General features: G+C 47.5%; 1 protein-coding gene across 1 annotated transcript in view; it reads left to right on the top strand.

The window, feature by feature from the left end:
- Positions 1–621: 621 nt before the first annotated feature.
- ANTXR2 (ANTXR cell adhesion molecule 2) overlaps positions 622–14,188 on the top strand; it is a 153,764-nt gene continuing 140,197 nt past the window's right edge. The window contains exons 1-2 of the mRNA XM_082236513.1: positions 622–1,098; positions 9,897–9,968. Of these exons, the coding sequence (XP_082092639.1) occupies positions 908–1,098; positions 9,897–9,968 (263 nt within the window). The 5' untranslated portion in view covers positions 622–907. The remainder of the gene's footprint in view (positions 1,099–9,896; positions 9,969–14,188) is intronic.

Raw genomic sequence — 14,188 nt, 5'->3', positions numbered from 1 at the left:
ACAATGGCAACGCTGAAGAGGTGCGATTGGAGCCTTGAGGCCTTTTGCAGAAACGGATATAGTCGGGCTGGAGTAACCGATGTTTTTTCGCCACCCCTGTAAAAAAACAAAAGCGCGTCTGCTTTTGGGAAATCTGAACGCGCGCGGTGAAACCACACGCTCTGCTTGGTTCTGAAAAAAACGTCCTTTCCCGAAGCAAGACGAGGCGCAGGCAGGATCTGGCCACGCTGGCCAAACCTACTCTCGGCCTCTTGAAAGGGGGCTGAGGAAAAGACCCCGGAAAAGACGCTGGCTTCGGGGTGGGGAGAACCTCTTCTTCCCCTTCTCCTCCTCTGGCAATCATCAATCACAGAAAATTAGTCACAACAACATCTGCATCGCGCCATAAAAGGTCAAGGAAAGGGATTGCAAAAACACAGAGAGAGAGAGAGAGAGAAAAGAGAAGCAGCAGCAGAAGGGAGAGAGGGACGACAGAACCCAGAAAGGAAAGACGTCCAGGCGCGCGCGCGCAAAGTTTTCTCTCCGCGGATCTCCTCTCTCGGCCGCTTTCGGGTCGCCATTGGTAGTTCGGCGTGGCAATCTTTGTAGCGGGGAAGGAAGCAACAAGCGGAGGGGAGGCGCGCCTGCCCGGCACAGAGCGCACGGGGGCTCCTTTTGCGCTTCCTCCAGCCGCCTCTCTCTCTCTCTTTGCAGCCTCTATTGTTTGTCCAGCGGGACTTCAGGGTGGGAGATTTCTCCTCCTCTCGGGATTTGTGCAGAGTTTGCTGCAACTCCCCTTTGTCCTCGGCGCGCTCTCGGCTCTCGGCTCTCCGCCCCGTCCAGCCCTCTCTCCTCCAGGGCGCACTCTCTCTCCGCTTCTGCAAGCCAGGAAACTTCGGCAGTTTGCAAAGAGGGAGAAGAAGGAGGCATGGGGGGCCGGAGGAGGCTGAGCGAGGCCGGGCCGGGCTGCTGCAGGAGCTGGTCCTCGGATCCGTTGGGCCAGGCGGCGCCGGCTTGGCTTGCGCTGCTAGTGCCGTTGTTGCTGTTGCTGCTGGCGGCTCACGGCCAGGAGGAGCCTTCGTGCAAAGGAGCCTACGACCTGTACTTCGTCCTGGACAAGTGAGTAAAGGGGCAGGAGCTTACCTGATTGGGAGGAAGGGATGAGGGGGAGGAGGAGGAGAGGGATCCCCCCCAGTGGCGTTAGCGTGGGGGTGCAGGGGGGGCCGGCCGCACCGGGCGCAACATCTGGGGGTTAGGGTTAGGGGGCGCAAATCCACGGGTTAGGGGGCACAAATTACTTGCCTTGCCCCGGGTGCTGACAACCCACGCTACGCCACTGCCCCCCCTGCCGCCTGCTGACGCCCACCAAACTCCCCCAACCGCATCGCGAAACCTCCCTTAACTTTGTCCGCTGGGAGAGCCGCCCTTGGCAGTGTCGCCAACGGCACGTTGAAAAGAAAAGCCCACCACCGTCGCATCAGAGAGGTTCTGGGGCTCAAGCCGGTTTGGGATCCCACTGGCACCCCAAAGTCTACAGCTGGGCTTTACACTGCTCAGGAATGAAGGAAATGCCCTTTGTGTATGCTCAAAGGATCTCTTTTTTGGGGGGTGGGGAGGGTTGTTAAAAACCTGGGGTTGTCATCAGCTAAGGCCTACTCATAGTAGACTCATTGAAACAAACAAAAAAATTCTTTCCAGTAGCTCCTTAGAGACCAACTAAGTTTGTTATTGGTATGAGCTTTCGTGTGCATGCACACTTCTTCAGATACCCTGAATGCGCATGAAAGCTCATACCAATAACAAACTTAGTTGGTCTCTAAGGTGCTACAGGAAGGATTTTGTTTTGTTTTGTTTTGTTTCAACTACAGCAGACCAACAGGGCTACCTACCTGTAACTAGACTCATTGAAATTAGCGAACCTAAGTTAGTCATGTTTACTAACTGCATTGCTCTAAGTGGGGTAACATGAATATATAAAAATGGGGTTCCAGGGTGAAGCCCCATTGAGACTTCATGAAACCTAGAAAAGTTACCCTTGTTCCTTCCTAGTGCTTTTCCTCAGGAGGAATAAGCAACAGGCGAATAAACACGACTTATAATGGTGATTTTTAAAAAAGCGCTGATAACACAATAAGATATTCAATATATGTTAGTTAAAACTTTGATAGCCATACTTTTTTTTTGAAGCACACACGCACATATACACAGCGCAGAAAAAGATAGACTTAAAAAACACCCCACCCCCACTGAATTCACCTAAAAGATAGCGGAGTAGGAGGTAGCAAGTGAATATTTCTAGGGAGGGTAGTTTGCAGTAGAATCACCATTACAGAAAAGGCCCTGTTCCAATTTGCCACCTTTCTAACCTCTGAACATGGACGTCTTAAGAATGGAACAGGGAACGTATGACTCTCCAGATGTTGATCTCCCATCAGGACCAGTGATCTGGGATGATGGGAGGTGTAGACCAACATCATCAGGGATTCCCCAACCCTGACTTCAGGAATGGGCATGGTCATATCGGAGAAGATGAGTGTTTGGAAACCATGATACTAAGCTCTCCAGAGCTTTTTTTTATGTTGGAACCTGCATTTGAATTGCATTTGGAATGCTAAGAAGAAGCCAGTACAGATTTTTCTTTTTTCTTTTTAACACGGTCAAAAAAATCCACTCTGGCTAAACCAAACTAACCATCTGGCTGCTGAATGGAGTTCCTCAACATTCTTCAGAGATAGCTTCACCCAATGCATTGCAGAAGTCTAGCTTGGATGCCATCGGTGCATGGATAAACATGACAAGGTTATCTGTGTCTAAGGTGGGGTGCAGCTGGCACATCAGCAGAAGCTGATGAATAGTGTTTCATGCCACATGCTACCTCTTGAGGTTGCAACTTCAGGGTTGGAGTCTTATAAGGAGAGCGCAGTCTCTGAACCACAGTGGATGAACTGGAGTCCTTGGCCTTAGAGGGTGGAATTGATATAGTGAGCATAATGGAAACTTTGGGGTGGAAAGTGTCAGTGGGATACAGCTGTATCTAGCTATAAACTTTTATAGGAAGGACAGGGAAGGATATACTGGAGGTGTTGCTGCTCTGAGGGCATTAAGTCCAGCAAGCTAGAATGCCCCAAAGCAGTGTTCAAAATTAGCCAGGTGCCAGGTGCATTTTGCCCCTGGCTTTCGACCACTTGTGACCAAGTGAAGATGCCTTGGGACTAGGATGGTGCCTGACATCTCCACCATCGGGAGATGCATGCCTGGGGATCATTGAATTTGGACTGTTTTCATAAACTAATACCCCATCACGTAGAATTCTAAAACAGTGGTACATCGGTTTAAGAACAGTCCTGTTAACGAACTATTCGGTATACGAATTCTGCAAAACCAGAAGTAGTGTTCCGGTTTGCGAACGTTACCTTGGTCTATGAATGGAAGCCGAATGGTGGAAGGGTTCGCTTCAGGTTACAGACTCCGCTAACCCAGAAATATTACCTTGGGTTAATAACTTTGCTTCAGGATGAGAACAGAAATCGTGCTCTGGCGCCACAGCGGCAGCGGGAAGCCCCGTTAGCTAAAGTGGTGCTTCAGGTTAAGAACAGTTTCAGGTTAAGAACGGACCTCCGGAACGAATTAAGTACGTAACCAGAGGTACCACTGTATATATGTGGACTGTCCCTGAATCAGGGGACTTTTCTCCTTTAAGTTCTCAAAGCTCTTAACCTAGCTCAAGGTTGTCATCTGAACTAGCCAGATGTTTAACTGAGAATCATTCACAGTCAGTCCATCATTTGAAAAATAAGACTTTAGAGCTGTCTTGCCCCCAAATGGCAACTAGACGTTCCATTTTGGAGACTGCAACCTTGGTTTAATGAGCCATTTGGTGCCTAGCTGATATATCTGAGTTTCTAACACTGCCCCAAAGGGGCAGACTCCTTCAGAGAATCATTGTGCATGGTCATATTTAGTTCTGGAGACGTGCTATCATGCTCCCTGCTGAAGGAGATCTTGAGATGAAGAATGAAATTGAGGAAGTGTCCCAAAGAGGAAATGTTGTAATGGGTGACGTCAGCTACCATCACATATACTACGTTTGTATTCCAGTCATAACAAGGAAGTGGTGACTGACCAGGAACGAGACCATGGGGCTGTAGCAGATACCTCAGTGAAGATGTCAATCAAGTGTACAGTGGCTGTGGAAAGGCAAATTCCATGCTAGGGATCATTAGGAAAATAAATCAGCTGATAACATAATGTCTTATGGTGTGACCGCATTTGGAATACAGTTGTACCTTGGTTGTCAAATGCCTTGGTACTCGTACGTTTTGGCTCCCGAACAATTGAAACCTGGAAGTTAGTGTTCCAGTTTTCAAACTTTTTTTGGAAGCCAAACGTCCAGTGCAGCTTCTGCTATTGTTTCTGGTGCGCCTGCGTAATCGGAAGCCACGCCTCGGTTTCCGAACATTTCGGAAGTTGAATGGACTTCCAGAACACATTCTGTTCGAAAACCAAGGTATGACTGTACTGTGTCCCCTTCTGGTTGCTTCACCTCAGAAAGGATCTTGTAGAGTTGGGACAAGTGTGGAAAAGGCAACCAAAATGACCAAGGGGATAGAGTGACTCTTCTTTGAGGAAAGGCTACAACACTTGGGATATTTTAGTTTACAGAAAGGGCAAGTGAGAGGTGATATGGCATATGTTAGGGATAGCTTGGAGAAAACGGACGGAGAAAAGCTTTTCTCCCTCTCTTGTAACACTGGAGCTGATGGAGATCCAGTGAAGCTGGATCATCAACACCCTACCCCACCCTGGCTAATCTGAGGAAAACTCCCTTTGTATAGTTGGACAGTTTCTCCCATTGTGAATCGTTGGAAAGGAGTGTGCCACATTTTGATCGGGAGCCAAGATGGGAGGCAAAGGGTTAAGCTCCCTGCTTTGTTGTCCCGTGGGCGTCCCTTGGTCTGTTTGCCAAAGAAAGCGCAACTGTGTGACCAGCAGCATGTCTTCTTTGGTCCTTAGAGGCCTAATTCATTCAGATTTCTGTATTTAGTAGAGATCCTTTATTGGAGGACAGTCTCCTGCATTCACCTGAGATGTACCTTCTTCTCCCTAACTTGATCAGCAGCAGTGTCCCTTGAAGATATGCTATGGTAGTGCAGCTGATCTGCATGAGCCCAGAAGCGCATGGATCAAGCAGTTCAAATAACTGAGCATGAGGGACTCTCACCATCCAGCTCCCCTAGCGGCCTATCTGACAGGCAGTGGCGTAGCGTGGGGGGTGCAAGGGGGGCCGGCCGCACCGGGCGCAACATCTGGGGGGGGCGCGCTCGCTGCCTCTGGAGTCGCCAAAGAGCCTCGGGCGCAGGCTGTAGCAGAGCCGCATGTCTCGTGGAACCGACGAGCTGTGCGTGCGCCCAGGCTGAAGGCGTCCGGCAGGCAGCGGCTCTCAGCGCTCGCCGCGGTCCCCGCGCCTCAGGGCTGCGGAGGACGCGCCAGGCAGCCCCTCCTCACAGCCCCGCCTCCGCCGCTGCTGCTGCAGCTGCCCTGCCATGTTGCATTTTCCTCGCCTCTCTGCCCCCTCCTCCTCCGGGCAAGCGGCGTCGTTTGGGCGGCAGCGCCAGCGGCAACTGGCCTCAGATCGGCAGGTTAGGGGTTGGGGGGGGGCGCAAATTACTTGCCTTGCCCCGGGTGCTGACAACTCACGCTACGCCGCTGCCGACAGGCCCATCTGCAGTGGTACCTCAGGTTAAGTACTTAATTTGTTCCGGAGGTCTGTACTTAACCTGAAATTGTTCTTAACCTGAAGCACCATTTTAGCTAATGGGGCCTCCCACTGGTGCTGCATCGCCGGAGCACAATTTCTGTTCTCATCCTGAAGCAAAGTTCTTAACCTGAAGCACTATTTCTGGGGTAGCAGAGTCTGTAACCTGAAGCGTATGTAACCTGAAGCGTATGTAACCCGAGGTACCACTGTACTTGCTCTGAGTGGAGAAGCAGCAGCAAGCACTAAACAAACAAGTCACCCTACCCATTGTATTGTAACTTTTGTTGCTGTTGTTGTAATAATGTTAGATAAACCACTTTGTGAGGTCTGCTTAGAAAGCAGTATATAAATATTGTAAAATACAACTACCGGCACAACAAACAATAAATTGAAATTGAAATGCTTTCTTGTCACTTGTACAACTTGAATACAGTGAGATTACATGAGCACCCCCCACTCAGCTCTCTTAGTCTTAATTCCCCTCGTTTACTGACGCACACCCACCAAACCCGAAAGTCAGTTGCCCTGTTGTTATCTTTTCATTCAGCAGCCTAACAGCTCTTGGATAGAAGCTGTTCTTTACCCTGTTGGTGCAACTAATCATGCTTCTATATCTTCTGCCTGAGGGCAGGAGATCAAGAAAGTGCCGGCCAGGGTGTGAATCATCCCTGAGAATTCTCCTCACTCTCCTGAGGCAACGTTCTTCTGCGATGTCATCCAGCGGATTCACGGGACAGCCCATAACATCTTGTGCTGTATTCACCACCCTCTGTAGGCACTTCCTATCAGTTGATGTCAAACCAGCGTACCACACCGTGATGCAGTATGAAAGGACACTTTCTATTGTGGACCAGTAGAAGGAGATCATCAAATGTTGATTGACATCGTTCCTTCGCAATACTCTGAGGAGATGGAGTCTCTGTTGGGCTTTCTTAACCACCTGGGTTGTACTGATTTTCCAAGTAAGGTCTTCACTGAGATAAACTCCTAAGAATTTAAAGGAAGAGACTCTCTCCACACAGCCCTCCCTGATGTACAGCGGGGCTAGTTCTCCTCTCTGTTCAGAGTTGCAGCCTGAATATTACCACTGAGTGCCAGACCTGAAGGGCTGTAGCTCAATCTGTTTTGCATGCAGAAGGCCCAGTCCCGGGTTCAATTCCCAGCATCTCCAAGGAGGGTTGGGAGAGACCCCTGCTTGAAATTCTGGAGAGTAGCTGGCAGTCAGTGTTGGCAGTACTGAGCTGCATGGACCGGTGGTTTAGCTCTGTACAGTGGTACTTTGGTTTACGAACTTAATCCGTTCCGGAAATCCAAAAGCGTTCTTAAACCAAGGCGTGTTTTCCCATAGCAGCGGGGGACTCAATTTACAAATGGAACACACTCAACAGGAAGCGGAACATGTTCTGCTTCCAAGGTAAAGTTCACAAACCAAAACACCTACTTCCGGGTTTGCAGTGTTCTTAAACTAAGCTGTTCTTAAACCAAGGTCCCACTGTGTAAGATCCTGTGTACTTATGAATGGACTGTTAGTTGTGTCAGTTTTGGAAGACAAAGGAGTTTTGGGTGGTACAGTGCTTTCCACACTGGTGTTTCTGCTGTCCAAGTGATGTGTGTTGTGGAAGGGGCATGTTCTGGTGTGCAATCTGTTTACACAAGTGCTGGGAAGGCCTCCTGAGCTCCATGGTGGCTGTGCATGAGTTGAACATGCACCTTGGAAGAAACACAGCCGACTCCTGCCGCTGTACATGGCAGACGACCATTGGTAGTTTTAGGAAGCTTGTTCGTTGGAGAAGCACCATTAATGAGCATCTGTGTGGTACCATAATAGGTTTGTGGAGAATGGGATGCGAGGTTAGTCCATCCTTCGTTGTTGAAGCAGAAAGACGCTTTTGAGGTTGTTGGTCGTGGCAGTTCTTTTGACCTTGGTGTTTGGCGGTACGTGGTAAATAAACAGAGGAAGAAGGGTTTTGTGGATTGCCCTTAGAGAAGGGGGTTCTGTTCCCACAAGTCAGGAGTGCTCTGATGGTGTTTCCTGCTTGGCAGGGGGTTGGACTCGATGGCCCTTGTGGTCTCTTCCAACTCTATGATTCTATGATTCTAGGTCAAATGAGGAAGTTGCTGTGGGGGATGTACCATGACTTGTGACTGTGTCACACAAATGGGGCAATTTCTTGAGATGCTCTCTAAAGAAAAGCACTAGTTCTCTGAGTTGGGAAGCTATTCTAAAGCAAGGAACGGTCTGTTTCAGGCACTGCATTTTCCTGAAATGGGAATATATCTGCTGTGTAAGTCCCTCCTCACAGAGATGTATTTGACACCTCCATTATGTAGTTTTCATTACATGCTGAGAGATGCAACTTTTTACCCTGGCTGAGGCATATATTTTAGGACCCACTCTGGTCTCTTGACTGTAATTTGTTTTGACTGATTTCAATACAGTGGTACCTCAGGTTAAGAACTTAATTCGTTCTGGAGGTCCGTTCTTAACCTGAAACTGTTCTTAACCTGAAGCACCACTTTAGCTAATGGGGCCTCCTGCTGCTTCCGTGCGATTTCTGTTCTCATCCTGAAGCAAAGTTCTTCACCCGAGGTACTATTTCTGGGTTAGCGGAGTCTGTAACCTGAAGCGTCTGTAACCCAAGGTACCACTGTATTGTATTTTTAAAGTTGTGGCAACACACTGTAGAACTGCATGGGGAAGGGGAGTTTAAGAAATCTAAGCATTAATATTATCAGCAGCAGCAGCAGCAACAACAACAACAACAATAATAATAGGAAATACTATATCCCTGTTGTCAGAAAGCTATGTCAGTGTCAAAAATATATCCCCTTAGGATATGTGACACAGAAACATAGGAAGCATACATTAAGGTAGGCTAGAAGTTTTCAAAATTATGCATAGCATGGAGAAAGTGGATAGAGAAAAGTTGTTCTCCCTCCCTCATTACACTGGAACTTGTGGGCATCCAATGAAGCTGAATGTTAGAAAGTACTTTTTCGTGCAACACGTAGTTAATCTGTGGCACTCACCCCGGCAGGAGGCAATTGTAGCCACCCACTAGGATGGCCTTAAAAGAGGATTCGACAAGTTTATGGAAGATAAGACTATCAATGGCTACTATATAAGGTGAACCTACCTAATTCACACTGTCCAAAACAGCATGCAAACCTTTATACAGTGGTAAAGGTAAAGGTACCCCTGCCCGTACGGGCCAGTCTTGACAGACTCTAGGGTTGTGCACTCATCTCACTCTAGAGGCCGGGAGCCAGCGCTGTCAGCAGACACTTCTGGGTCACGTGGCCAGCGTGACATCGCTGCTCTGGCGAACCGGCACCAGAGCAGCACACGGAAACGCCGTTTACCTTCCTGGTATCAAGTGGTACCTATTTATCTACTTGCACTTAAGAGTGCTTTCGAACTGCTAGGTGAGCAGGAGCTGGGACCGAAAGACGGGAGCTCACCCCGCCGCGGGGATTCGAACCGCCGACCATGAGACCGGCAAGTCCTAGGCGCTGAGGTTTTACCCACAGCGCCACCCGCGTCCCTATACAGTGGTACCTTGGGTTAAGTACTTAATTCGTTCCGGAGGTCCGTACTTAACCTGAAACTGTTCTTAACCTGAAGCACCACTTTAGCTAATGGGGCCTCCTGCTGCTGCCGCGCCGCTGGAGCACGATTTCTGTTCTTATCCTGAAGCAAAGTTCTTAACCTGAAGCACTATTTCTGGGTTAGCAGAGTCTGTAACCTGAAGCGTATTTAACCCGAGGTACTTCAAAATTTGCACTTCTCTAAATTTTGCAATGCAGTTCCCCAGCCAACTAATGTGTACAAAAACCACACATACTAATGCAGCGTGTGCATATAAGTGCATATATTCATGAAAGAGCATAGAAAAATGCATTATATTTGGGAAAACTGCTTGCAGAAATTTGTGTAGTCAGAGAAATTCGCACAAAAATGCTGATGGGTTTTCATGAGGACTTTTGTTGTTGTTGTTGTACTGGTATGGAAATAAAGAGAGGAATAATGAGAAACGGAGAGGATCAAAAATTGACAGATTTGCCCATCCCTAGATTTCATGCAATTATTTAAAGCCAGGTGGGTTATTTACTTTGACCCCCTTCATGATTTCCTGTTCATTTTCTTTCTTCTTTACAGGTCACACAGCGTCAAGAACCACTGGTCGGAAATTGTTAACTTCGTGAGGCTGCTGACGGATAGATTTGTGAGGTGGGCTGCTCTCCTTATGGTTTCTAGGTTTAGTTTTGACACGAAAGATTGCAAAACAAATGCTTTGATGCGTAATCTTCGGTTGGAAACCATTCTCAAAAGAATTAGGCACAGACATGCTTTTCGTTCACATAAGGCGCCTTATGACAACATCACATTCCCTCAATATATTCGGAATGCAGTGCAGTGCTGATAAAAAGACATCGTGAAGAGTTCTGAAATTCCTACTTGTTTTTGTTTCGTATGGTTTTTGAATCACATAAAACTCGGGTGCAGAATCTTTTTAAGCCTGAAGCGCACATTCCCTTGTGGGCAGTCTTCCAGTGTTGGAAAGTAGAAAGTCTTGTTTATGTATGGTAGGCTATGTTAAAGCAGAAATTTCTACAAGCACGGCTTTCCATTCATGCAAGCAAGAAGAATGATCACAGTTCAAGGATGTATTCCGGCCAGGGAAACACGCTCAAGCATGGAATGGAACAGGGTCAGCGAGCAGAGTGGCATGAGAAACGGGGTGGCCTGTTGTTGGCTTGTGGAAGTTCATCACACCTCAACCTGTGGGATCTATCAGCAGAGGATTCAGAGCCCCAGCAGAGTTTTCAGAGATTTCCAGCTTCTTCCAGAGTCCCCAGTTAAGGGGAAAACTCCTCTCCCACACAGTTCAAAGTAACAAAGTGTGTGTTAATGATAGAGTGGTGCCCCGCAAGACGAATGCCTCTCAAGACGGAAAACTCGCTAGACGAAAGGGTTTTTTGAGCTGCTTCGCAAGACGATTTTCCCTATGGGCTTGCTTCGCAAGACAGAAATGTCTTGCAAGTTTTTTCCTTTTTCTTAACACCGTTAATACAGTTGCGACTTGACTTCGAGGAGCAACTCATAGAACGCGGTGTGGTAGCCTTTTTTGAGGTTTTTAAAGACTTCGGTGATTTTTGAAGCTTTTCCAAAACTTTCCCGACACCGTGCTTCGCAAGACGGAAAAAATCGCAAGACGACAAAACTCGCGGAACGAATTAATTTCGTCTTGCGAGACACCACTGTATTGAGACAATGTGGACACTGGAGTCAAAGTTATAGAAAGATTCCCCCCATGCTAGATATGGTTTTGGTACCTTTTATTCCACGGTTGCAGTTTCCAGCATGTCTGATTGTACACTGAAGGCAAGGCTGCATGTATTTTATGCACCTCCAGTTGCACTCTGAGCCCCAAAACCCATCCCTCATGGAAATAAAGACACAGTGGAGACAGAATTTAGTTTAAAGGTTAATGGGCAAATTTTGGCCACAACTTTATTGAATACACAAATGTGACTGGTGTTGGCTTAGGCACTGGTATCAAAACTATATCTGGCTTCTGCCGGAAGCCTGGAAGGGTAAAAAACCAGCAGGGGGATCTCTGTCAGTGTATATTGACTGGTGCTCACCCCTGGGGTTCCCGGGGGTCCTGGCATGGCCCTAGCCCCTCTCTGGGCTTCGGATGAGATCCAGACCCCCGAATTCCTTTAACGGAATACCATAATCATTGGAGGGGCAGGTGATGGCCGCACCTCCCCTCTCCACATTCCCCTAAACCAATGCCTAACCGCCAAACCTTGCAAAGCTGTGACGATTGCTAAGAGGTAGGCAAAAACCAAGTGGCCACAGCCAATCTGCCACATTGGGAAAAATTCCTACCCGGGCCCCGTTCCAAAACAGGCAACCAACCAAAGTCCAAAGCAAGGCCAAACACGACCTAATTAATGGGTTGGTGTTGGGCAGCGCAAAGCAAAAGGAGGTCCCTACGTCAGGCTGCCAAATAGATACCCCCAATGCCCAACCCCCAACCTTTGCCACGATGCCGATTGGCTAAATGCCAGTGGCATAACTGTGGCACCACTAGTTTGGAGTGGGGCAAGCCCTGCCCACAAGCCGGTTGGGGAAGAGTTTCAGGGGCTGAGCACAACATGGACCCTCTGTTAGGAGGATCCAACTTGCATTGCATGAGGAGAGAATTTAGTGTCCGACACAGAATTTTGCAACTTTTCTTCTTTTGCTTTCGCAGAACAAAAACACTGCGTTTCTCAACCAGGATAGCTAACATGGTGCCTGCCAGATATTTTTGGATTACAGTTCCCATCATCCCTGACCAGTGACCATGCTGTCTTGGGGCTGTTGGGAGTTTGAGTCCTGCGACATCTCAAGGGTACCGTTTTGGCTGTGCCTGTTCTGGGCTTTGCGTCTGGGGATATGGCTTTGTGAATATGCAGGCGGTGAATATGCAGCTGGAGCTTCTGTCGTTCTTTGTGGCACCTTGTTTTTCTCCATGGCTAGCAGAGGCAGGATCAATTGTGCAATCTAAGCAAATGAATGCAAAATCTGCCTGTTCTACTAATTCTGCTCTTCCTAATACTTTGTGCTGCCTAGAAATAAGAGGCTGATATTAAGAATAAAATATAGACTATTTCCAGTCCTGGTTAGGCATGTCCTGGTTAGGCACTGGGAGCGTGGGAAGTAGCTGCTCAGACCTTGTTGCAGTTAATTGTTTCCTATGGAAAATGCGATACAGAAGGCGATTGTCAGCTGGACCAGCTGGCGAAAAGTCATGTGAACTAGGCAGGCCTTAATTGCATATTGCTAGCATCTATCTTCCTAAAGTCAAAAAATGAGTTTTCGGTAGAACAAGGAACGGAATGCAGTTGAAACACACACACACACACGGTAAGTTAATAAAAAGGATCTAATTGGTTGTTCCAAAGAAGCCATGTGGCTCAGGCTTTCAGTTACTGGCAAAAGAGATGTTTATCTTTTCCAAAAATGATCTGATTGGCCATTCCAAAGCCTTTTGGTCATCCTTTATTCCAGCCAAGAGGCCTCACCCTTCCACTTTGTTTGTTTGTTGCTGAATTGGCTGAAATAGAAGTGATTTGGCTGAATCCTTTGATGAACAGTTCTTAACAGCTTAATAAGATTTCTCCCCTCCCCTCCCCCCCCTTTAAAAGAGAAATGGGACTACTTAATGGTTGATAAATGCTGCTCAGCACAGCATATGGCAAAAACACGGAGCAGGTTTCATTATAAGAATTAGATCATTCCGGTATGAGTTGTACATCTGTTTCCCATTTTGCTGGGCTTGAGAGATGTAGGTCTGCAGTAGCAGCACAACACACGTTTTCTATCTTTTTAAGAGCCTCGAAATTACAGTGAGAATGTTTATTTTTTTAAAGTATTCCTATGCTTCCTATCATGGCAGAACTTCTGGATAGTGGAATTTAAAAATGCAGAAGAAAGAAAAGTATTTGGTAATGAAATTGCGTATCATTTTTGTTAAGCCAAACCCACTGAAGGAGCTACTTAAGACGATGCCTTAAATTTGACAAACGAAAACAAAACCAGTCCCTTACTATTATTCTTAGAGATCAAGGATGAGAGTTGTAGTCCAAAATGTTTGCAGAGAACCACCTTGGCTGCGACAATTATAGACACTTCTAACACCAGATCCTATAACTACCTGTTTATGTATGGAGACAAATTCAGTAGAACCTAGGAGAGGGACTGAGGCTGAGCTGCAACAGAGAACATCATTTGCACAAAGAAGGTCCCAGTTCTGGCCCCAGCATTTGCAGGGAAAGAGCTCTATTGAGTGATGGTTCCAGTCGTTTTGAGCTTAGGGTGGGGTAAGAGAAGACAGAAGGGGGCAAAGTTAGATGGCTTATTACAGCCAACAAGGTGCAGTATCTCCTAGTTGTTCAGACCAAAGAGCAGTCCTGACCTGGGAGTCTTTATAGGGGCCAGAGTGACTGTGTTCAGATGTCACACTAAACCATGGTTTGGTGCAATATGCCTAAGCAGGGACAAGCTGCAGGGAGCCTTGGGCTCACTTTCTCCCTTCCCCTCTGAAGTCAGGAGAAGAAATTCAGAAGCTTTCACTTCCACCGCAGCTGGTTATATTGTCCAGGCGTTCTAAACACAGTGGGGCGTCCCAGAACACAGTTCAACCACTAGCAGGATCCAATTCCATATTAAATTCTCATTTTAACAGAAAAACCATTCTTATAAACTACAGATATGTATAAGATAAGGTTGGCCCTTTGGCAGGACCTCAGAGGCAGTGCCACTCCGGACAGCAGCTGCTGGGACCCATCGGCGGAGAAAACCCTGTTCAGATCCTGCTTTGGGGTTTCCAAAAAGCATCTTGCTGGCCGCCTTGAGAACAGGGCGCTGGTATAGATGAGCTTTTGGTCTGATCC

Source organism: Podarcis vaucheri, assembly GCF_965113315.1.
Source record: "Podarcis vaucheri genome assembly, chromosome: 9".
Taxonomy (NCBI): Eukaryota; Metazoa; Chordata; class Lepidosauria; order Squamata; family Lacertidae; genus Podarcis; species Podarcis vaucheri.
This window is presented reverse-complemented; position numbering and strand designations above follow the sequence as displayed.